Source organism: Macrosteles quadrilineatus, unplaced genomic scaffold (genome assembly GCF_028750875.1).
Source record: "Macrosteles quadrilineatus isolate MER2022 unplaced genomic scaffold, UCM_ALF_1.0 Scaffold_31__1_contigs__length_1484076, whole genome shotgun sequence".
NCBI classification, from domain to species: domain Eukaryota; kingdom Metazoa; phylum Arthropoda; class Insecta; order Hemiptera; family Cicadellidae; genus Macrosteles; species Macrosteles quadrilineatus.
Genome location: NW_026542624.1, coordinates 230,006 through 256,702, shown reverse-complemented (window position 1 = coordinate 256,702; position 26,697 = coordinate 230,006). Strand labels below are relative to the sequence as shown.

At 38.6% G+C, this 26,697-nt stretch overlaps 1 protein-coding gene across 2 annotated transcripts in view; it reads left to right on the top strand.

Annotated features, from left to right (window-relative positions):
* Nucleotides 1–26,697, top strand: part of LOC129005722 (LIX1-like protein) — a 96,464-nt gene that overhangs the window by 58,778 nt on the left and 10,989 nt on the right. For both annotated transcript variants that reach the window (XM_054434704.1, XM_054434705.1), the window contains exons 2-3: nucleotides 17,736–17,899; nucleotides 21,128–21,268. In XM_054434704.1, the coding sequence (XP_054290679.1) occupies nucleotides 17,736–17,899; nucleotides 21,128–21,268 (305 nt within the window). The remainder of the gene's footprint in view (nucleotides 1–17,735; nucleotides 17,900–21,127; nucleotides 21,269–26,697) is intronic.

Here is a 26,697-nt window from a genome sequence, read left to right as displayed (position 1 = left end):
GTGACTACCGGAATATTGTGGAGAGATATTATGCCAGCAGAAACAATGCCAGGACATCCACCAGCGGTGTGACTACCGGAATATTGTGGAGAGATATTATGCCAGTAGAAACAATGCCAGGACATCATCCAGCGGTGTGACTACCGGAATATTGTGGAGAGATTTTATGTCAGTAGAAACAATGCCGGGACACCAGCCAGCGGTGCGACTACTTGAATATTGTGGAGAGATATTATGTCAGTAGAAACAATGCAGGGACACCAGCCAGCGGTGCGACTGCCTGAATATTGTGGAGAGATATTATGTCAGTAGAAACAATGCCAGGACATCATCCAGCGGCGTGACTACCGGAATATTGTGGAGAGATTTTATGTCAGTAGAAACAATGCCGGGACACCAGCCAGCGGTGCGACTACCGGAATATTGTGGAGAGATATTATGTCAGTAGAAACAATGCCGGGACACCAGCCAGCGGTGCGACTACTTGAATATTGTGGAGAGATATTATGTCAGTAGAAACAATGCAGGGACACCAGCCAGCGGTGCGACTACCGGAATATTGTGGAGAGATATTATGTCAGTAGAAACAATGCCGGGACACCAGCCAGCGGTGCGACTACTTGAATATTGTGGAGAGATATTATGTCAGTAGAAACAATGCCGGGACACCAGCCAGCGGTGTGACTACCGGAATATTGTGGAGAGATTTTGTGTTAGTAGAAACAATGCCGGGACACCAGCCAGCGGTGTGACTACCGGAATATTGTGGAGAGATATTATGTCAGTAGAAACAATGCCGGGACACCAGCCAGCGGTGCGGCCACGGCTGCTGGGATATTTATTCTGGTGAGCGGCTCGGCTAAATAGCCAATTAACCCGGCACGATGGATGCAAATGAGACCGGTCCAAGCCGGCTGATTTACTTTGGAAAATCGCGACCATATTTATGCTCTCTCGGTACTTGCATTCCCCCTGGACACTTTTGATTTAAATTTCCTACCCATGATAAACTTTGGCTATACTTAATGTTGTGGTTTCAGTAATGCCCCGAGTGCATCGCCGTGCAAAATGTGGGCCCATTAGCCTCTTGTGCATACGGACAGACATTTTAATTATGTTATCAGCATTGTTATAGTCCCAGTCCCAGTATTTTCCTGTGTATTTTTCCTGGTTCCAATTTTTTTTATTGGATCGTCTAAGCTGTATGCGTTTTGTCTGTTGATGTTATTGTATTTTGATTGGACTCAGTCCAATTTCTATTAAATTTTAACTGAATACATGAGCCCTGCTACTGTTATATTATTGATTATTCCCCGATCAAGACCGGATTCTTAGCCTTTTCTTAGCCTTTGTTAGTCTCACGAGTAATAAAAACAATAATCGGTTTTTATCATTTTCACAAACATTGAGGATATCCGATATAAATAGTTATAGCCCTGCTTGAGAAGAAAATACATCAATCTTAAAATTGGAATTGGCATAGATAGGGCAGGGGCGTCATTTGAGGATGGCAGGGGGGGCCAATGCTCTTGGGCTAGAGAAAGAAAATATGCTGTACTAGCTAATATACAAATATTTTCTCCTGTCAAATCCTTAAAAGCACGGCAGACAAAAATCTTGCCTATTCTTCTACAGTAGTTTGAAACAAAAATATTATTTTTTAGTGTCTCAGTAGCACATTCAAATTATTTGTGTCAAATTATTTTATTTATAATAAAATTTGATTTGCTTTTAAGTACCTAAATACTTATATTTTATTTAAAAACCAAATTAAACTGTTGTGAACTATAGGCTATGAATACAACCGTAATTATTGCTATATAGGTCTAAATGGTGTACAAGAAAATTTGGTCATAAATCTAATAACAAAAATAATATTAATACACCATGAAACTATTGATCACGTTTCTTAGATGACTAACTTACCAACATATTATTATGTTTCTGTCTGTTATCAATAATTGTTAGTTTCATTAATTTTCTGCCTAAATTCAAATAAATTTGACTCATAATTTTGTTTTTATTCTAAGTGCTTTTGACAATTGAAATAAGCTTAAACCCCTCTTTTTTTGTTTAAAACCTGCAACATTTTCCAGGGGAGGACCCCCGAACCCCCCCCCCCCCCCCGTTTGCTGGGGGGAACGGAATACCCCCCGTACCCCCCAATGGTTGCCCCCCCCCCCCAAGGATTTTGTGAAATGACGCCACTGAGATAGGGACACCTTTTCCACGGAGTAATATTACTGAAAAGTAAGCATGTCCTATTCCTCATACTTCCGTTTACAATAATGGCAGCCTCCTTAGTATCAGCGATGATTATTGCAGTGTAGTCCTTAATTTTGTCGTTTTTCCCTGTCAAATAAACAAAGATTTATCACTTAACGAGCTTAATGCAAAAAATATACAATATACATAGTGGCAAACAACACTTTGTTTGTAAAATACAATGCCGCAAACCCGAACTTAAACCGGCTACCGTATGAAAAATTACAGCCGTTCATGAATTTCATAAATTTAAAATGCAACTGATACACTACCTCCCAAAGGCAAGGCCACACTAAAAGGTCAAAGAAAGTCATAAAAATATAAGAATTAATTGATACGCACATCAATTTAATGGTTTTTATTCGTAACATACAATACAACAAATCCGAACTCTATCAGATGACTTCAAATAAAAAATTTGGACGGTTCAAATATTCAAATTGCAAATTCAAGAAATCATTGCACGGCTGCAATTTTGTCTCAGTTGTTCTTTGAGTTAAAATCTGTGAGATTGTATTTAAATAACAAATACTTTTAATCTGATGTGAATATCGTCCTACGCTGATATCTATCTATCTATCTATCTATATACAGGGTGTTTTTTTTTTAAACTTGCATCTTTATTTATGTAAAAACCGCAATAGATAGAAATATGCAGTTTGCGGGAATCATCTATTGACGTAGGGGGCCAAATTTATTTAAATTCAACGTTACATTCACATTCCCCCCCTTTCCCCCCCTGCTCCCAACTTAACTTTTTTAAATAGCAAGGTACCCCTTGTGACATATCAAATGAAAGAGCATGAAAAAAAGAAAATGTTTGATGAAAAAAAATTGAAAATCGGTTCATAAATTTGTGAAATATCCCCCCCCCTCCCTCCCCGGAACTTAATTTTTTTTTAATACCAAGGTACCCCTTGTGACATATCAAATGAAAGAGCATGAAAAAAGAAAATGTTTGGTGAAATTTATTTTTCATTTTATGTGTCACAAGGGGTACCTTGCTATAAAAAAGAAAAGTTATGGGTAGGGGAAAAGGAGGGGGGATTATCTCACAAATTCATGAGCCGATTTTCAATTTTTTTTCACCAAACATTTTCTTTTTTGATACTCTTTTATTTGATATGTCACAAGGGGTACCTTGCTATTTAAAAATATTATGTTGGTGGAAGGGGAGGAATGTGAATGTAACGTTGAATTCAAAAAAATTGGGCCCCCTACCTCAATAGATGATTCCCACAAACTGCATATTTCTATCTATTGCGGTTTTTACATAAATAAAGATGCAAGTTTTTAAAAAAAACACCCTGTATATATAATACGTGAAGCCGTTTTTTGGTAACGCAACTCCTCCCTTATTTGTTGATCAACTGTAACGTTTAAGGTGTCAAAAGATTCGTCTAAATATGTATTTTGCAATAAGGTTTTACAATTTAAAAATGTCTACTCTTAAGGGTGTGAGACCAAAGGTCAAAGTCGGATTTTCCCCATAAGAAATACATAGAACAATTTTAACAACAAAAAACAGCTGTTTATAAAATTAAACTCATTAGCTTTTTGGGAGTAAATATTAATGTTTGTAATATTCAATAGGTTAAGAACAAGTTAAACAGTTAATCAATGTGGGAAGAACAGAAAATACCTCAAGATCAAAGAAGAAATATTGAAAACGGGAGGAGGTGGTGGAAATCCCGTGGGTGTAGTGAGTGGTCAGTGATACTGAGGTATATCACAAGTCTGACACATGACACAGTAAAGTCTGTGAGTATCGGCCACAACATGCTATCATGTGAGAAAGTCCCGTGGGTGTAGTGAGTGGTCAGTGATACTGAGGTATATCACAAGTCTGACACATGACACAGTAACGTCTGTGAGTATCGGCCACAACATGCTATCATGTGAGGAAGTCCCGTGGGTGTAGTGAGTGGTCAGTGATACTGAGGTATATCACAAGTCTGACACATGACACAGTAACGTCTGTGAGTATCGGCCACAACATGCTATCATGTGAGGAAGTCCCGTGGGTGTAGTGAGTGGTCAGTGATACTGAGGTATATCACAAGTCTGACACATGACACAGTAACGTCTGTGAGTATCGGCCACAACATGCTATCATGTGAGGAAGTCCCGTGGGTGTAGTAGTCAGTGATACTGAGGTATATCACAAGTCTGACACATGACACAGTAACTTCTGTGAGTATCGGCCACAACATGCTATCATGTGAGGAAGTCCCGTGGGTGTAGTGAGTGGTCAGTGATACTGAGGTATATCACAAGTCTGACACATGACACAGTAAAGTCTGTGAGGTACAGTATCGGCCACAACATGCTATCGTGTGAGGAAGTCCCGTGGGTGTAGTGAGTGGTCAGTGATACTGAGGTATATCACAAGTCTGACACATGACACAGTAAAGTCTGTGAGGTACAGTATCGGCCACAACATGCAATCGTGTGAGGAAGTCCCGTGGGTGTAGTGGTCAGTGATACTGAGGTATATCACAAGTCTGACACATGACACAGTAACGTCTGTGAGGTACAGTATCGGCCACAACATGCTATCGTGTGAGGAAGTCCCGTGGGTGTAGTGAGTGGTCAGTGATACTGAGGTATATCACAAGTCTGACACATGACACAGTAACGTCTGTGAGGTACAGGATCGGCCACAACATGCTATCGTGTGAGGAAGTCCCGTGGGTGTAGTGAGTGGTCAGTGATACTGAGGTATATCACAAGTCTGACACATGACACGGTATCGTCTGTGAGTATCGGCCACAACATGCTATCGTGTGAGGAAGTCCCGTGGGTGTAGTGGTCAGTGATGCGGCGCTGAGGAATTATTATTTGATCTCAGAATCAGTTAATTGGTGGGAGTAGCCGCCAGGTCATATAAGCCGAATTAGGCGGGGGAGTGACCCTTGACCTTCGGGAGCTGCCCCCGTCACGACTGCGATCTTCCAATCGACACCACACCGCGGCGCGCCGCTGATTATGGCTGTTCACTGTACAAACGCTACCCGTCACCGCTGACCGTTCCTGTTACCATTTTGTTGTAACGTTATAATTTCTTGGTTTATTTTATCATTTTAAAGCGTGTTAGTGTTTTAATTTATGTTTGTAGTTTTTTTCCTTTCTTTTGTAGCCCAATTAATTATTATTTAAAATACGATATAAATGTGATGTTTTCCAATAGTAGATCTTAGAGACTTTAACTATCTTCCACAGCAACGACCCAGACCCATGAGATAACATAAGTTTGACATTTCTGCAAATCATTATGATTAATTTTCTTAGAAAACCTTTTGTTATCGGAATGAAATAAATGATTACTGTATTACTTATTTACTTATTTGTTCGAGGCATCTGAAAACCTATAAGTTCACCATATCCGGTATGTTTAATTCCTTTTACCATTAAATAACATATAAGTACAAGAATGCTGTAGATGTTATAATTATAAGTAGCTAGCAAAATAATTTATTGTCTACTCTAAACTATTGTTTACTTTCAAAAGTTTAGAATGATTTGGTAAGCAGTACGTGTTAAGTTCTAGTATATGTTTACGTTTCATCTCATTCACCTAAAAAATCGACTATTTTCTATGCTAACATACAACGTACTAGTTTGTCCAGTAAAGCATTGTACCAATGATTAAATACTATCACTGTAAGACTTAATGCTTTCATCCATGAATAAGTTAAGCAGTGATTACTTGGTTACTTAAAGTATTCCCACTGGTATCGCATCATCGACTTGGTCGACAGGGTTTTTCTTTTTCTTGATTTTTATTTTCTCCGTACTAATTTCATTTCCATTTCATTAATGTATCTGGCCTTGAGATAATTTTTTTAAAACAGTGTAGTAGGCAGCTTTAATTAAATAAATCTTCAACATCTTGAATTTATTAATTTAAGGTTCTTGGGTGATTTTCTGAGGCAGGTTATTGTACATTTTGATACTATTGAAATATGGGCTCTTGCTTGCCAAATTAGGATTCATAAGTACATGTTGATTGTTTGCTCTTCTTATATTGTAATTAAGGGATCGGACTGTTAGGTTGAAGCGTAAAACTGTATAGGGAGAGAGTGCCTGCTGGTGCCACCTCATTGGGCTCAACTTTGTTGACAGTTTCTTTCGTTATTAATAAGACAATTCCGACGATGGGTGAAGAAATTCACTCTCTACGTTTAAATGCTTGAGTTAACCTCAACGTTACGAGAACTAGTTCTCCGATCTATGCAGACTACCAGCAACTAGCATCGCACCGTACAATATTTAATTGACATTATTTCCCTGTTGCCTAGTACCTGCATAGTCAATTGTTCATCTCAGGTAGGCTACCGTAGTATTTTGACCCTGAGGTGAATGTAAAATAGTCTAGATGTTGACTCATCCACCGAGTGCAGCGGTTGTGGATGGTATTTAGCAACAATCAAGGGAATGGCTGATGCTGGAGACAATAATTTGTAGCCAGTCCACAGCAATTAGCTCCTCTCCCCTCCTTCTTCTTCTCCTCGTGATCGCCACTGGGCTTCATAGCAAAACGAGCGCCTGCTGACTCATCTTAACCTTTTTACCTGTTTTAGATGCAGTTTTTTTGTGAATGTGGAACTATACATCATCTTGATAAAATGATCTTTAATTTTTAAACATTTTTTGCTTTGGCACCTTGGGTCCCATTTTTTTATTGTTTAGCACCCACTCTTTAGTTGTATGAAAACTATGTATCTTTCCTTATCCCAATGAAACAAGCCATTTTTTTTATATGATTGCAATAAATAGTTGTTGGTTTTTGCGTTATTAATTTTAAAATTGACACAGAATAATTTAAAATTATAGGACCTTTGGGATTTTTAAAAGAATAAAGATAAGTCTCTTTCACCACACTATGATGTTTTTAGCTGTTTTAAATACGTTAATTAATTGGTGGCTGAAAGCTACGTTTTGCTGGCCATGCCAGCTGGCATCGTCATTTGGGGACCGAGCAGGTTTTTACATCCCTAGGGCCGCAAAATTAGCTGCTCGCTTAATTTCTTAAAGTATTAATGCATACACAATCAGTATCCATGGCATTGCAATAGAATTGTTTTATTGTCACCGCTGCCTAGCAACTATTTATTATTATTTTTCTGATTCCTCAAATTATTTCTTTACATAAGTTGTGTTGACTATCAGTGTGCATTATTATTGGGGTGAATAGTGGTAATAGGGTATAGTGTGGTGAAAAATAGCGTTCGTACCACGGACCGAAATGGTTTTGCAGCTCTCGATCGTTTTATGTTAATACTGTTAATACTGTTCAATGAAATGGCGACCATACATAGTAGGTATTTTAAGCTAAGTATGAATGGAGATGAGTGTAGGATGAGTGGCGCGATCTTGTAGTCCTGTTAGTGACTAAGGTCGACATTCCTTAGACACAGCTGTTAATTAATAGCCCATACAGCTAATGGCAACTAATGGACCTACAGTTTATAGTGGGATCCGAACCACATTTTTTTCTTGGTATATACGATTTGGTCTAATTATCAGGATAGTACTGCGGATAGTCGTAGTACTCACTCGTGCGGACGTTAATCCACACCAGGGAGTATCGCATCCACAGTGCATGCCTCGACTTCGTCTCGAACTTAAAAACTACCTTGAGCCGGCAAAACCTCATTTTCGGCCCTAGGTACGAAATATATATTTGTAAGATAAAGCAATTTTCTTGTTTTTACAAATCAAAATTATACCGGATTTCACGAGATTTCGCTTAGCATATAATTGGATTTCGCCTACTTCAATGATTGGAGCACGAAATTAATTGTAAGTATGATTATCAAAGTGATAGCAACCTTTTTTGATGCGTAACATATTCCAGTAACCTATAACCTGTTCCAGTAACCTATAACCTTTTCCATTCAATTCTACTGAGTTTTTTACTTAGCCTGTAATAAGAAAAAATAATGAGTCCCTGAAACGAGAACAGTTTTAATAAGTAAAGCACAGCTTATAGAATGAGATGACATTTTATTGTTATATACCTCTTGTTGATGGTTACACAAAAACGTGTTTAGTGTGCATAATTTTGTAAACGTCTCTCTTTGGGTTCTTGAATACAGTACAGAACTTTCTATACTGGAAAGGTTGCGATATTGTGACTAACCCAACCAAACCTCTCCTGAACACCGCCCATATTCATTGGTGTGAACCTGCCAATAACTCACGAATGCGTGCTTGTAAGTCTATTGATGGCGCTATTTCGGGCAAATAGCGCAGCGCAGCTTAATACCTATATGGTCACGTAATAAAGGACATTATCACCAATACGATAGTATCAAGGTCATATACTAGAAACGAATTATAAATCTATAACCTTATTACGAATTATAACCTTTAATTTGATTTACATATCAACCTATGCTTACCTTAAAGATTTTCTTCTGACTCCTAGCGAGCCGCCACCATGAGAAGGTATCGTATTACTAAATAATGGCCAGTGACTTTGTTCCAAGTTTTGTATCTGTATCTTTATTTGTTTTAAAATTATTAGCTACAACCGGGACTTTTGAAGCGTTAAAATATGGCCGAAAATGTCAATTTTTAAGCTTCTGTGTAACCATTCATTTTAACAAGATGATGAAAAGGACAATCTCGTTTAGATTGTTTTGTAGATTATTGTACATGACGTATTTTGTACTTAAAATGTATTTTTTCAGAAATATCCAATAAAAACAAAAAAAGTGTAAATTTTTTAATTTTTACCCCCCCCCCTCCATCCCAAACACGAATCTCAAATAGGTGTAACCTAATTGTTTCCTTAGTCTATGGTGTAACCTTTTACCGAACATTATCTGGACTGTACTGAACTACTTGGAGTCAAAAGTGTGCTTTGATTATGGATGTCTGGGTTAAGTCCTTTTAGGGATAATTGCACTGTACTTACCGAATCAACAGATGTAAGAAAACCTCCTTTTATCGTTAACAATAGATCATAATGGATAGTTTAAACCTTTGACTTCTGTATCCAATATTTAGTCAATGGTGTAAACTATCCAAACAATTATAATGTTTACCATGTAAAACGATAAAGTTTGAATAATATACAGAAAACTAACCTAGCATGTAAAATTTGACAAATTTCACATGATCTAACCTCCAACATTAATTGATCCAACCTAACAGCCCAATAGCACCACCAATGTTCAATTCATTTATATCGATAGTTCAAATAACCAAATACGCCTATTGGCAGTTGTATCACAGCCTAATTATGTCACGTTTAACATAGTATAATTCAAATTATTCCAAAAATTTATTTGAAAGATTATAAGCTAACAACTACATCTTGTAACTAACCCAACCTAACCGCCCAGTGCTCAGTTCTAATAAGCCTGTTTAATACTTTTTTTAAATACTTTTTTAATGAATTGGCGACCATACAAAGTAGATATTTTAAGCCAAGTATGAATGAAGATGAGTGTAGGATGAGTGGCGCGATCTTGTAGTCTTGTTAGTGACTAAGGCCGACATATTCCTTAGTCTCAGTTTATTAGTTAGACTTAGCTGTTAATTGATAGCCCATACAGCTAATGGCAACTAAGGGACCTACAGTTTATAGTGGAATCCGAACCACATTTTTGCCTTGGTGTATACGAATTGGTCTAATATTCAGGATAGTACTGCGGATAGTCGTAGTACTCACTCGTGTGGACGTTAATCCACATCAGGGAGTATCACATCCACAGTGCATGCCTATAAATATCCACAATTCGTAACCTCCTAGTAGCCGGATTACAGGACGTCGCCACCCGTCCCAGTTGCATATCACATTCCTGAAAAACATTTTTAAACAATGCAGACAATTTCAAACAATTGCAAGTCCCTACAATCCCCGAGTTCTCCCAGCATTGTCTAGGTTTTATGCATCTTTGATTTATACGGGTGTTTAAAACACTACATCCATCCTTATGCAACTCAACAACATAAAAGTCCATTGTAGCCATGTAAAAGCTCCCCGGGCACCTTACAAAGTGGACTTTACGAGCGGGTAATCATAGTTTTAAAATCACAATCCACATATACAACGCCACATTTACGACAATGCCAGCATAATGGCGGTCGTAATGACGGGAACTTTTACGACGGCAAATCATATCGTAACGTTTTCTACATAACATGCGTAACGCAGCTGTGCGTTTTGATTGCAGAGGTTCGTTGACATGGGTCCGAGTCCCTGATTTTATCTTGGGACCTTTCCATTCAGGAGTTTCTCGGTTGTGACTGGAAGGGGGGACAAAATAACAAGTGGGAGCTGACAATGTGTTTAAATTTGTCTAACAATTTACACTGTGATAATAACTGAATTGTTCTCTCAAGACTAAACCTTACCTGTCTGTTAAACAACCCAAAATCCGTAGTTCATTTATATATCCGTTACTGAATTTGTTATAATGTGGATTATCTAATCAGATCACCTACGTCCAAAGGTGAATGTCACGTTGTAAATATATATGAATCACCATCTGTAAAACAGCATTATTTAAGTGTTTTGATTTCCTTTTGTAAAATTAATTTTTAGTGTTGTCTTCTCACTAATAGGAAAAAGGCTTATTGGTTCTTAATTTTGTAGTATAATATGTCCAATGCTATTGTTCTGATAGTTCCTTTCCTTTGTCCCGTATAGATGGCTTGCAAAAACATTACGTTTTTTTTAAGCTACATGCTCTTTGTTATTTTACAAAATCTTATATGGCAACCAAGGCCTACGTCAAACCTTCGAAAGTTTTAACGCATATTATAGCAAAAATAGAGACTTTTCCTTGCTGTAGCACTGATGAAGAATTTTTGAAGTAGATCATAGTCATATCATAATTGTTTCTGTTGCCGATTCCGAGAACCAAAGTAAAATTCACAAACTACTAGCTTACCACGTAGCTTAACCCTCACGAAAATTTATGTTACATATCTGACCATTTAAGTTAATTAATGCAAGAGAAAACTTCTTCATTTACAACATTGACTATCCTTCTACCTGGAGCTTTAGACTGCTCACTCTGAAACTACCTACATAATATTTCGGCCAAAAACCTATTCCCGCTGTATCTGCTATAGGTTTACTGGTTTACATGATTAGACCTTATTTTCTAATAGTACTGTCAGATCTCCCATTACTAAATTGGGCAGTTTTATGTCTTATCTTAAATTAACATTAAGTGACATAAAAACCTTTGTCTGATGTTTTATTGGTTTTTATAGCCCTCAAAGGGCCCTAATAGTTGCAGGTCTTCAGTGTCTATGATGTTTTAACCAAGTAGAATGTACTCACATAAAAGTGTCTTTTCTCAATGTAATCTCCTCAATGTGTCTTTTATTCGTAGTATGCATTTCTTTACGAAAAAAACATAAACAGCTAATAGTTTTTACATAATCCTCCAAAAACGTGAACCGGGATTGTAAGGCAACATCTCATCTGAAATTGCATGATTGTGCCATTTTTATGGAAGTGCTAGGTGTGAAATTGATTATACTTACAAAGCACTTGTGCTCTCTCTTGAGCTCCAATCATAAATTATTATTAAGTAGCGATAGAGGAAGGCAGATGTCATCCCTTAAAATATTAGGTGAAACTCGATTGCAAATTATTGTTCCTTTAACATTGATATTCTGAACACATAAAATAATATACCTACTATTATATAGTTGCTGAGAAATAGAACTTAAAAACATCACCACATAGAGTACATCTTGATTTTTAAATTCATTTATCGATTGCAAAAAAAATTATGCTCTTAAACTAAAGACCAATTATTTTCAAGCCACAAAATAATGCACATATTTTCAATCAATTAAATAAATACAACCTTCCTTTAGTTGTAGTATAAAATTCAAAAATATTAATCTGTTCAAATGTAAACAAATCATTTCTCCATAAGGATAACATGGGAACTTTCGAGGCAACTGGGGCAGAGCTCTGATGGATTTTCTTGAAAACGCTTCTTATTGCACACCTAATATCTGATTTCTTATGGTCAGTAGGTTTTTGTGATCAGTGAATCAGTGAATGGTATTAACTTTTAAGAGTATAGATAACATAAGATTCAATAGCTACTAATATTAAAAATAAAGAATAAAGCCCGCACAAAAGTATGCTCCTACAATAAATAAAACAGCTTGGTTAACTATGCCCAAAACTGGTCCCAATATGGGCCTTTGACTTTACACACTTAAGTCTATACGTAACGACGAAGGTTGAAAAGCAGAGGATATAATTAAATGGTGAATTGATTTTTTTTTTTTGTAGACGCCCCCTTTCACCAATTTCTGTAATAAAAGTCCTCGGGCTTTGGCTCACAGGCCATAAACATCCTAATGTATTTCTTATGAAGAAAATATTTTGTTTACTTAAACAGATGAATAATTTGTATTAATTACAGCTGTTCATAGTAAACACATGATACACACAAAAACGTTTGTTTTCAGAGTGAGTTATATCAACGGAAATTATGACTGCTGTTCTTTTTTAAATAACGCCTGTATTACTTTGCAATCGCTCGAATTCGAGCAACAGGTGCACTAGTACTCTTAAATTTCTCGTCCATTGTTCATCAAGGTGTCATACCTACTCTTGGAGTTAGAATCAGTTTTTCTGTCAGAACCGTAAATTTGAGTAGGTATCTTGTAAATCTTTAAAAGCTTCGAATATGCTGACTGGTCTTGTACATGTTACATGGCATAATGTGCATAATTTGCTAAGTTACATGTAACTATTATGGCATAGGAGTATAAAATTAAAGCAAGATTCTCTATAACATCCACAATTCCTTCTTCCCCAACAGCTTCCAAGTCCTTTGTCTTCTTCTTCAACTCTGCCCAATTTCTCGCAAGTAGCGCAAGTGCATCGCCCTGCAGCTTCCCACAGTAACAGCGGTTGAAATTTTTTCTTCCCCGGAAAGTTTTTCCCCTGGTGAGGTGGCCGGGTCCGGCATTGTTTGCTAATTAGTACCCAGAAATCAAGCGGTGTACTCTTTCTGTCTGGCGGGAGATTTGTGGCCCGCCGCGACATTGGCGGCAAAACATTGTAAATTGCGTCCCCCATTGCAGTGCCAATACGGAATCGCTAAGTACAGGGATTCCAGACCTTAAGCAGTTTTTCGGGTGCATTGTACTTGCTCGGTACCTCGCCAGGACCACATTCCCGGTCGAAATGTTTCTTATTACTGACTGGCCCCAAAACTCTTTGTCTGTCTGGCTGAGACGGTTGACCTCCATCATGGGTAAGTTCACCTGACGCTTGCATCCTGTTGTCAATAGCCTCTGGTACACTTATGGTCAACTTTTTGAGCAAGGTACATTTTTGGATTTTCTGAGATTTGTATTTAGAGATTAACAGATTTATGTGAAAGATCTCAAGGTCCACCTAAATTGTGCCCCCACAAGGTACAATGTGTGTAACCCCACTTCCACTAGGAACTTTTAGACCTGCACGATGAACGCTTCCACAAGGTACTCTTTTGAGATACCCTCAAAGTATATATAGGATTTTCGGCAATCATCTCTTTTCATAGTTTAGGACCTCATTGTTGTTCAAATAGTTAATTTTCCGGAGGCCACCCTTGTACAGCGCTGCGGTGGTTATGTTAGGTTAGGTTATCATCAATATGTTTGTAGAACTTTACTCGTTTCGTTATAAATCGAACTATACTAGATGAGTCATACTTTCGCCCACCAAATCCCCCATGTAGGCCAAGGTCAGGTCGTTGATAGGAGCGCGCTTATCACCTGTCACCGCCTGTATCTCTGGTATCGTTAACACATCTGATATCATTAGATTCATAACGAAACGAGGAAAAGTCCTACAAACATATTATGATACCCCAACCTAACATAACCGCCGCAGCGCGCTGTATACCTATTTGGCGGAGTACATGTGGCAGCTAGCGGCTGCGACGCATTCAACTCAATCCTCGCCAACATCGCTGCCTTCTGTAAAGCAGAACTTAAAAGGCTGCTAATCGAAATCATGTCAAATTTGTACAGTAAGTCAATTAAAGTATGTTCTTTTAAAAAAAAATTTAGTTATTTTTGGTCTTCAGTAAAAAAAACCCTCTAAAATAAGTGGTCTCCGGATAATACTAAAGTACTATTTTATGTAACGATCACTAGGTATATCAGAAAAATTATGCTATTTACGGATGGCAACAATGCGATGTGTGATAACGTGAACTATTGAAAGTTGATAGCATTCGCTACGTGTTAAACTCTGCTACCTCCTATTTTTTTTATTGACGAGGATTTCGTCTTATTTACAACCGTTTCCACATAATCTTGCTGTGTCTACCGGTCGGTTCTACAACCTACAGCTGCCTTCTGTCTGTCATTCCGCATTTACATATCGTATCGCACTTGTACACATTTGATTTTTTTGTGTTACAGATTTTGTGTCCATGAAAAATGAGGACACAGTAGCAAGACCTTTTCACCTAACGAGTCTCAACTTTACCAATAAGCTAAATTTTCTCATCCAAACCTCATTCGTTTACACCTTTTCCCATTTAATTATTCACAATTAGTTAATAATCACAATTTACCACAAGTTTAACTCATCACCACTTTCGCCTCAGCAATATTGTTCATTATACAAACCCTTGTTTTACAACATCTCCCATCAAATCTTACAGCAAACTCCTTCGTGTATTTGCCATTCCCTCTGAATGAACAATCCTGCAACTCTAGGATATTCGCGATTCCCACGGACCCGAGACACCTACTTTGACTCTAATGGCTGCAAGTGTGATTATAATTAATGGTGTAATAACGAAAGGACAGTTTCTCTAGTGCGTGCCTCCTTGCCTGTTTGCCTATTTGCCTTCTTGCCTGTTCCCTACAAGGCAAAGTCCAGCGACCTTGCAGTCTTGATGTATTCTCTATCAGAGTCTTCACTCAGATCGCGAGTCCTCCACCTTTTGTGGCTTCCGCCTCGTCTTTTCTTTATTAGCTTTCCTTAATTGTCCAAAGGAGAAAATATGTATTAAAAATATGAGAACATGATTTTCTAGCTGATGCTATCAATATATCGTATGTGTATGAGATTATTTTCGTAATCTATATATTTAATTCCGTAAGTGAATCGGTCCCCACGAAATATCTCGAGCTAGGAAAAGGTGGCCCAAGTACGGTGGGAAGAATATCAGAAGTGCCAAAAAATCACCTCTGCTCCCCTAGTTTTATTTTATTTTGATCGGAGGTATCAAACATCAATGCTAAGAAAACTACACTCAGTTCTATTTCATTTACACCACGAGTAAATCAAACATCATCATTATTCGTCTCTCTATTTCATTGGAGTTTATACGTATTGTTGAGGTATTGGGTTTATTTTAAGATTTGAAACTTGTCTTACTGTGACTTACCTTATCACATGGGGTTTTCGTTTAAATTGTCAACAACGCCTGGTTACAAGCTAAACGTAGATGCCTGATTTTAATATTGCTCTATCTTCTTCAAACTGAGGAGGTAGGCTAGGACACAAAGATTAACTCAAGACTAGCATAAACTTGACTGTAATTTTGACGAGAATGTGGGACTGTCACTAAATAGGATGAAGTTGATATAATACAGCCTTTCAACCCCGATTTAAATGTCAAGTGTAATTTCTCCGATCCATTTTATATAAAAACTTATTGTAACCGATATTCACGCATTTTTACAGTTTCGACGTTAAGCTAAATTACAACCAAGAAAAAATGTCCTACTATTTACCGTTCTGTGAAAGAACGTGTTTCAAAGTAACGTAGGCAGGTTGCATTTTTTCTAGATTCGCTATATCCAAGAACCCAATGAACAAGCTCAAAGATATTTACAAATCTTTTGCTTTATTGACAAGTTTGTGTGTGGTGAGTAGAATTCTTGTTCTAAACTTACAGAATGAGCAAAGTTCTGTCCTACGAATTACCGGAACTACAAGCAGCGGAAACAACAGCAAGGGACGCACAAAGGTTCAGTGGATATATTAGGCCCATAGTGTGTATAATTTTACGCAGGGGTCACCGTTCTGTCTGTAGCGTAGTGGCCTGAGGCGTATTGACTCATCACGGCTGGACCGGATGGAACGAGCCGAGCTACTTCACTCGGCTCGCTGCATACTCCTGCATAGCGAAACTCTCAGCTCCGAATGACCCTTACAGATTCTGTGTGTATTTAGTTAAACTTCTACCCCTGCTGGACCGGAGAGGAAAAGTCAAGTCACCCTCTTGCAGAATGCTCACTACATTTTCCTATACGGCTTCGAAACTCAAAAGTCCGAATAAATGCTTTCGGTGAAACCTGTACTCATTTAGTTCAGCCATTCACTTAGAATGCTGACAGAGTACTTCTCCCATTGTAAGATCTAAAGCCCATTTTTTTGCATGTTGAATCTTAGAGTGTGCTGATGTCGGCTTCATGTTTTAAAGGTGAATTTTTAATGCAGTTTTAACTATCTGGTTTATAATAGTACTAAAAGTGAAGTTAATTTGGTAAAAGTATATGAAGACTAGATAAATATATGATTTGTTTTCAACCATTGTTTAAGCACTGAAACGTTGACAAGCCAAATTGGTGATAAATTGCCATGAAAAATACAAGCTCTTTCTTAACTGTTTCCGACATAAGTTGCAAATGTACCAAAAACTAAATAAAAAAAAACCCGATCGAAGATGTCTATCTGACATTTTCTTTATTATTCTTTCGCTTCTGCGACAATACTGCCTTACATTACTGTCCCGCTGTCCTTCTACGTACTGTGCCAAAGGACAAATCCTTGGGTACAGTAGAGTGGAGTAATTTAATTTGGATAGTGCGATCCAGATCTAGTTCTCTACTCTAGTTATCAACGTCATAAATTTAGAAAACTTGTCCACCTTCGGAGCCGGTATTGCAGTACTGGTACGAGGCTGGTACAGTGCCAATGGCAAGATGAATGCCCTGCAGCGGCGCATACAAAGTAGAACTGCTCTGCACTTTTGACGACTCTTTCTAATGTACTTTGGCGATCCTTCGGATTCCGTTTACATATATTCGGATTTGAGTTTCGTTTGAACTCTTAAAAATGCTTTTATTCAGGAAATCTTACAGGTACGAGGAGTTTTATGTTTCAGTGAACGTAATTGAAGTAATGCATGTTTTTTACTGTGTTTTTACAAAGCTCCAGTGAAGTCTTGTAAATGTTAAATCGCATTAAAACTACTAGAAACTAAACAAAATTCTACATTAATAAGATTAGGATCAATACTTGTCAATACTTTGTCACAATACTTCTCCTGTGAACGTCCTATTGGAGCTAAGAAAAAGGGGTCTACTATAAACATTCTATTTACAAACGACTAGCAATCGTTTTTTCCTGGACCAATACACAATTTGAGTTCCGTATGAGTTGAACTAACGGGAAAAACTAAATTTACCTTTTTCATACGATCCAGTAATCGTGTTCTCACAAGACTTGTATGTTTCAGTAAACGTGGTCGAAGCCCTGCAAGAGTTCTGGCAGATGAAGCAGACGAGAGGGGCTGACCTGAGGAATGGAGCTCTAGTCATCTACGAATCAGTCCCTTCCCAGAGTCCACCCTACGTCTGCTACGTCACGTTACCAGGAGGATCCTGCTTCGGCAGCTTTCAGGTAATCCATGCCATGCAAATTATGTTCCTGCAGAAAAAGTCTTTTTACATGGACTTCTCTCATTGAGGTTCACGCATTTTTTCTCAAAGGGCATTTTATAATTCATGAAAATAGTCAATAGCACTTCGTGACTTTTACACATTTGGTAACATTGTCGACGATAACATTATGGGACTCGCAGAGAAGTAAATTTAAACCACGAACTCACTTTAATTAATCAGTTAGGTGATATCTTCGTTCTTCAAAGAACTTTTCGAAATCCCTAAAGATATTGATGATTTTTGTATTTGATCTTTTGACATACTTCATAGCACGGGCTTTTGTTTCTGTATGTAATCAATTCCTAAGATAAACTCACTTTTCTTATGGATGGTTTTCTATCTTCTCAAAGAGCGTTGTAGCATTGAACATAGAACACTCGAATAGTAAACACATCCCCTGCCACTCGGTGGTTTTGTATTAGGTCAGTTAACATTATTAATAGCACAGTTCTTTCTTCGGAAATTTTCACGCAATTCAAGCCATGCCAGGGATAAACTTGTAGGAGATGCTGTAGAACAAGACTACTAACAGGAATTAAGTTCAAGTCAAGCCATCAACTCCTATTTGTTTTTTTATATGTGTTCATTTTTTACAAGATGTAAACAAAACATTGTTTATTGGATAGCGACTTAAGTGTTTTAATTTTGTAGACAATGATAAAATGCATACTTCAAAGTTTCAAAAACGTGGTTTATTAGCAGCTCGACAGAAGATTTTGACCACCTCAATCTGAAACTCGACTACTTATTACTACTTACTGGAGAAACTGATCAAGTCAGAACACTTGTAGCCGCTCTCACTTCGCACCTCTACATCTCTGCACCGCTACAGAGGCGGAATATGCTGTAGCGTGTGCTCATCCCATATTACGGGATAATGTTCTCCTCGGGTGCGTGTTGAGACGGGGTTCGGCTAATTTGTGACCGTTGTAGCCCGGGCCCTCGCGTGTCCACAGAGTAACCACTCATGTACACCGCTCACAGTCCATACTCCATGATGTTCATGGGGATACAACGTTGGTTGCTGCTAACGGCTTGTCGTCTGGTGGCTCTACGGGGCTTTATGTTATGCCACGGGTGATGTGGCTAGTGGCTCTACGTTGTGACGCGCGAGACGCTGCTAGTGGTACAGCGTTGAACGCATGATGTGGCTAGCGACTCTACGTTGTGTCACGCGAGACTGTGGTAGTGGCTCGGCGTTATGCCACGGGTGATGTGGCTAGCGACTCTACGTTGTGTCACGCGAGACTGTGGTAGTGGCTCGGCGTTATGCCACGGGTGATGTGGCTAGCGACTCTACGTTGTGTCAGGCGAGGTGCTGGTAGTGGCTCGGCGTTATGTCACGCGTGATGTGACTAGCAACTCTACGTAGTTGCCACGCGACGTTCTGGTAGTGGCTCAACGAATATAGAGCTTAGTTACGGTATGTCACGCGTGATGTGGCTAGCGACCTTAGCGACTCTTAGTAGTTGCCACGCGAGGTGCTGGTAGTGGCTCGGCGTTATGTCATACGTAATGTGGCTAGCAACTCTACGTTGTGTCACGCGAGGTGCTGGTAGTGGCTCGGCGTTACGTCACGCGTGATATGACTAGCGACTCTACGTTGTGTCGCGCGAGGTGCTGGTAGTGGCTCGGCGTTACGTCACGCGTGATGTGACTAGCGACTCTATGTTGTGTCGCGCGAGGTGCTGATAGTGGCTCGGCGTTATGTCACGCGTGATGTGGCTAGCGACTCTACGTTGTGTCGCGCGAGGTGCTGGTAGTGGCTCGGCGTTACGTCACGCGTGATGTGACTAGCGACTCTACGTTGTGTCGCGCGAGGTGCTGGTAGTGGCTCGGCGTTATGTCACGCGTGATATGGCTAGCGAATCTATGTTGTGTCACGCGAGGTGCTGGTAGTGGCTCGGCGTTACGTCACGCGTGATGTGACTAGCGACTCTACGTTGTGTCGCGCGAGGTGCTGGTAGTGGCTCGGCGTTATGTCACGCGTGATGTGGCTAGCGACTCTACGTTGTATCATATTGTGTGATATTGCTAGGTTTCATACGTTTTGTCGTGCAAGATGTGGCTGGCTTCTACGCGTGGCGGCATGTGGTGTACGCGACGAGCTCGCCATTCTCGCCAGGTCGGATCAGTATGTAAATGCGATCAGCGGCTGCGCTGGAAGTGCACCGAAGAGCCATAAAATCGAGGCCAGCTTCCGATTTCTCTTCATCTACTGTCAACGGACTACACCCCCGACCCTATTTCCGAGGCATTCTAATCACTCCACCACCATTATTATAAGTTATCTCGTAATATATTTTTATGAGTTCAAATTATACTGTTTTAACAAAATTATATTTTATAGCCCGTATAACTAGTGGCCGGGATGTGCACAAATTTTGAATGTTTCGACCATAACGATTATACTTTGATTGATATGTTAATATAATGTCCCGCTTAAGTATATTCAATTTCATTCTACAATATTTAAATCTCCCGGTTAATCGGTGCGCCCTTGTGTGAGATGGAATACGCTCGTCATTTGAGGCTATAAATAACTTGGACATCGACGAACCGAGTTGAAATAATTTGCAAATAAATGTTGCGACCGACAGAGAGTCTGAATATTAATTAATGTTTCGATCAGAGACTGAGCTTACAGTCTGGACTTGAACATTTAATTTTGGGGCTTTTCCTCCTTTTTAATTTAGTAACTTTTCCTCAACTGTTTGCATGATAGTTATACATCGATGGCATGATTAAGAAATGGACGAAGAATATTCAAAGAAACTTGCTGTACGTTGTATAAAATACAGTGTAAACGTGTGATTTATGTGCTTTCTTATTAAATAACCTATATACTATTGTGTTATTGTGTGTTTAAATAATATTATGTGAAGAGAAGATATTTATCTTCAAGAAACACTCGAATTTGTATAGTATCCAGGGAGGAATGACACTGAGTTAAGTTTGAAATAATTTAGCAGCTGACTAAAATGTTATAACTGAACGCGTCCCGTTTCAAAATCAAAACCGTTCCCTCCTAACAACATTTTTTCATCATTGAAATACACTTTCTTAGTTATGCTTGGGGCAAGATTTTTCAAATAGAGTTTTTTAAGACTTACTCCTCTCCAACTCTAGGTTCTTGAGAAGTGATTTTATTTGGTAACACATCATAATCGTCATAAAAATGTTTTAGAACTGTCCAACCAAAGCAGAAGCGAGAAGAAGTGCTGCAAAGATCGCGCTGATGAACTCTGTGTTCAACGAACATCCATCGAGAAGGATATCAGACGACTTTATCGAGAAGGCTGTTGCTGAAGCGAGAGCGTCGTTCAAGGTAACATAATCTAAGTAGTCCCGAACTAACCTAACCTAACCTAACTAACCTTACCTAACCTAACCAAAATAACCTGACCTGACTTAACCAACCTAACCTAACTAACCTTAATAGTTACAACTTACGTCAATCAATCCAGTATGTTTATGGCTTGTCAAGCAGAGGTAGCAATGAACCAATATAGATATACTAGGTTGGCAATAGATCAGACCATTGAGAACATAAGATTTAACAAGTTTTGTCTGGAAAATGACATCACGCCCAACATTGTGTTTTTATGTTTACGTGGTCTGACTATGTTTCTCAATGTAAATTATTTGACGCGGTTGCTACACCAACAATGCAACTAAATATGGAATAACCTAGTGCAACAGCGGAGCAGAAGATGACCTAAAGGTCGAAACGTGCGTCCTCCATAGATATACTGGATTGATTGACGTAAGTTGTAATTATTAATTTAAACATCAATCCGTTTGCTACAAATCAATCATGATAACTAACCTAACCTTGCCTAACCTAAAATAAGTCTTAAGGATCTAAGTGTCATTTCTATCAACCAACCAGAAAACGACAAACTTCTATTGAAAGAAAAATATCCATCAATAAAAGCCTCAATAAGAGCCACCATGCTTTTTCAGATATGTCAAAACTGTAAGATTTCTCAAATAGTTTAATAGTTACCAGATTTAATTGTTCAACAATCAAACTATATTCCCTTTAAAATTGTATTCAAAATTATATTTTCTGTTATTTGTCTCGTGACGTGATGATGACGTCACTGGCCCGAATATTTCGCTAAAAACTGCAACAGCTGATATGGACATATTCACTGTTTCATTTAATACTGTTATGTGTAATAGCTATTTACATTACAAGTGTAGTAAGAGCGTTTTTACATCACGCAGGTGAATGTTGTGCAACGAGCGAAAGCGAGTTGCATAATTCACCGAAGTGATGTAAACACGCTCTTGCGTAACGTGTAACGTACAAGATTTTACCTGACCCGACAATATTCAGGAGGTTACGAGCAATATGCTTCATTATCAATTTCACTCATCTTCTAACAGTAACATTCATTTACAAACAAAAGCTAGGTTAGGAAAATTCTTCAAAGCATAACAATAAAATTCAAACACACAGCTGATTTCTAGCGTTGAACGTCGTTGGCTCCATAGAGGAATATTTTTTAAGTTATCCACTCAATGTTATTTAAATGGGTTTCATTACATCACCGAGTGAGTTTTTTGATACTTTACATCACTCGAGAAGTAAGGAAGTTGTATACATCACGCTTAGGATAGGGAAGTTTAACATGGCGGGTTAGGTAAACATTTTTACTATACCAGTTACGTGATAAGTTCGTGTTTATGATACAGTTTCTGTTCCAGTAACCATATAATAACCCAAGTACCAGGGGACCAAGCTTTGCTTGATAGCGGTTAATTGGTTTTAATTATATATAGTGATATTAGTGATGTATAAAGTAGTGATATGCATAAAATAACGAAAAAGTACAATTTAAAACATACACATATTATATAATTTACGAAAAATGTGTTTATAATAAACCTCGAACATTTGATCGCTGAAATTAGAATAGCTCTGCGATGTAAAAACAAAATTGAGATAAACAGACTTGTACAATGTGCTATTTGTACTGCATTTTCTCTCCTTTTAGTCATTGCAAACCTGTTTATTTTTACGCCTACTGAAAAAAACCGATGAAAAATGTAAAATACATAAAATCATATTAGTTTCGAAGTGGCTCCTTTAAATTTCATCATACAGTACTGTATAACCCCAGTCTTTATATCACGTACGCATGGTTTGTGACCATTTTTTATTACCGGTATATCTAAAGAAATTGAGCTTCTGCTCTTTCATCGGTTTTTGTATATTAGTTTTAATCCAATTGAAATGCCCTGACATACCTAATAAATATTGTTTGAAAATGTTAAATAAGTTTTCACATATCCATAAATCTAATGTTATCAAACCCATAAAAAAATAACCTTTTTTGACAAATTCCAATGCTGTTTTTTTAAGACTCCTGCAAAAATACGACTATTTATGTAAGTAAGAGGTGTGATTTGTTTGCTTGGATTCAAACGGAATATTTCGTTAAGCTAAATTTAAACTTCAGCATAAGCAAAACCAAAAGCTCTAAAAATACCCCGTATAGATGTATCATCCCTATGGATCAGCCGGAGACAGTAAGAGCCTTGTTCGGTTTAAGTAAAAGCGTATTTTGTTTACTATTGGATCCTTGACATTTAATCAACTTTCTAAATCTTTCGGCTGGAATTCGAGATAATTTTTACAAACACACAAACAGACAGAGCTCTAAGGTTATTAGAGTATAAGATGTATTAGATTATGAATCAAACATTTGAATCCAAGCTACCAACCAGTCGGTAAATGTTTGACACGGAAGAATTGTGTGGTTTTGCTGCCGTTTTTGTTGGTTAAGCTGATGACGTTTGAAAGCGCTGCCATATTTAAGGCCAAATTTTTTTAGAATCGTGTCCAATTCTTTGGGTATAATGCCAGAAGATTAGCAAAATGTACACAGGGATTGCTATTTTTAACCACAATAGTCTTAAAGTTGGTTGAAACAAAAGTAGTAAACAATGAAATACCTTAACAAGAGAGAACCATGGATTACTGCAACACATCCGTACGTCGGCCAGTATTTTCACAAGTTCAACAACTAGTATAGCAACCATGTATTCTCCCGAAGACGTACTAGATAGGAATACATTGTCTTCACCTGGCCTGTAAGAATGATAGATAAATGGTTAAGGATACTGTTGTGTTAATTGAATCAAAGATTTGAAAGCAAGGCCCTGATTCGGGAGTTGACAAATCCTGAGTATGGACAAGCCTCTGGTCTGCAACAACGCAGAATGAAGGGCTTCACAGAAAGCTTACAATGCAAGAGTGACCGACAAGTGTATGGACAGCAGTTTAATCCTTATTTCCATACCTGTCGTCTTATATACACAAGTATTCAGCATTTTGGGTGTTGTTGTGGATTAGCATATCGGTCGCTTGTTTTTGCGACAAACATATCATGTGGAAAAAAGTAGAATGGCATGTCGACTACTTAAGATGGTGTCAGCCCATCATTCAGGGGGCTTAGTGCAAATACTCGGTTAAACTGGTAATCTCGGAAAACGCAGGAGCGTAGGCGTTTTGCGCGGGAGATCTTAATTTGGCGGACGCCCCCGTACCCCCCTCTCTGAGTGACCCCTCCAACTCCCTTATGTATGGTGTGCTTTCTATGCTGATTGGAATTCATTATACAGACTGTTGGTTTTACGTCCTTCATTTCAACTTTTACGCTTTACAGTTCGTCGGATTTTTAACAAAACAAAGTTGTCATGCGTTGGATTTTTGCAAACACTGACTAGCACAAGCACATGCAGATGGTTCAGAGGTGATGAACAAGATGTCTATCGTTTTCTCAGTTCGATTGCCTTCTTGTGTGGTCACCAACACACTAAATTCTTGCCTTAAAAAACGAGGAAAAATTCGTTCGATATTTTTAGCTACTTGGAAAAACATTTATATGCCTACTAATACTAATATTACTAGTCAAGACAAATGTGCCACGTTTAGCATTTTAAAGTAAAAGATACATAGACTAAATCCTGGGCGAAAGAGAATTTTATGGTAAGAAGTATGTTTTGGAGAGCTATGTGTTTTGGCCAACTCGTCTATAGCTTCAAAGATACATCGCCAGTATGTAATCCTTAGAGGGATAACGCCTGACTTAGCACGTGTCACCACCGCATCTCTGAATTATCAGATGTGATAGTTTTACCTTTGACTATTAATACAACTTTACGTAAACCCCCTTTCCTATCTCGGTCTATATAACTTTGTATGTTTTTATGTACACAACACTGCCACCTCGGGCTAACCATGTCAACCGCGTCCGATTCACGCGCCCCGCTCGGCCGTCGTCGGTCAGTTTCGGTTAAATGGAACCGCTCGTTAAGCAAACCGCTCGGTTCATATCACATAAATATGAGCGGTAGACGGCCTCGCCGCTCAGCGCTAGCGTCGCCCTCCGACATCAACAGTTCATTCAAATACCCCCCGTAATTGGCTGTCATTTTAAATTGCCGCGAACATGTGACTTTATATCCGAACAATATCGGGTAAAATACGGCCGGGGCGGAAAGGTCCCGGTTCAAAAGGTCAAACTAGTTTTTCAGAAAGATTCTCGTTCAACTCCGGGAATTTATATTGCGATTGTGACGGTGCAGTGTCGTCGAACTCTGAGTTTAAAGTCGGACCGATCGAACAGTTCCGCGGACGGGCTGTGTAATAATTCCGAAAGTCGCCGTATATCGTGATATCGGAACCGGAATGTGACGCTCAGAAGGTTACCTCGTCAATGTCGGCGGACCTGATCCCGCATGCGCGATAACAGACCCGCTTCTCGGCCATGCGCCTGCGTCCTGCGTCCAGCTCAATGGAACCGTGTCATTAACTCGCCGAGCAACACAACTGCGCTGCAACAACAGAAACATAACGTCTCGTGCAACTGGCAAATTAGTCTATACAGTAGTTCTAAATAGAGGGTTTGGGGAACCTGGAGGTAGGAGGTTTTTACTTAACTTATTGATGGAGATGCTATTAACGTAATCTGTATATTGATTCATACACTACTAGTCCGTCGAACAAAGGTCAAAATCAAGATCATCGACAGGAACAAAAAGAGGCGAAATATCGATTCATTCAACTACACAATTCTTCACAAGCCTTCCGATTTGAACTCTGTTAACTTCACCATTCAGTGCACCCTTTTATGTTACGTGGTAGTGTCTGGTTGCAGTTAAGTTATGTATGTAACAGCTGTGTATGTTTCCTTAAAGAAGGAAGAAAGGATGTAAATTTCGTGTAGGGCCTATATTTACCCACCTGTATTCCGCTGCACCTAAGACTTCATAGACAAAATTTACATTCAGTATTACATTATTACAATTGTGTGTGATGGAGATCACTCGATTTAAACCAGTTCGATGCTGTATGATTTTTTTTACTTCAGGGGGCGCCAAACCATAACGTACAGAAACATGGACCATTGGCATAGATTAAACGTAAGTTAGTCTATGGTATAGATTATCACGAAAGCTGCTCCCCTTTAGGACGAGAGGTTCATCAGATTATGCGTTCTTTTCCTCAAGCACCCTTTGTGCCTAATTGTCATCGATCTAGTTAGTCGTAATCATGTTAAATTTGCTGTTTTGCTAAGAGCACAAGCTCATTTCTTGTGTTGTATTAAATCCTACATTTTTTCATTAGACTACTGAATTTCATTTATGATATTTGTCTTTGATATCTCAATTCGTCAATCGCGCATTCTGACGAGTACAATACCTACAATTCCCGTTTATCTTGATTATAGCATAGGGCCC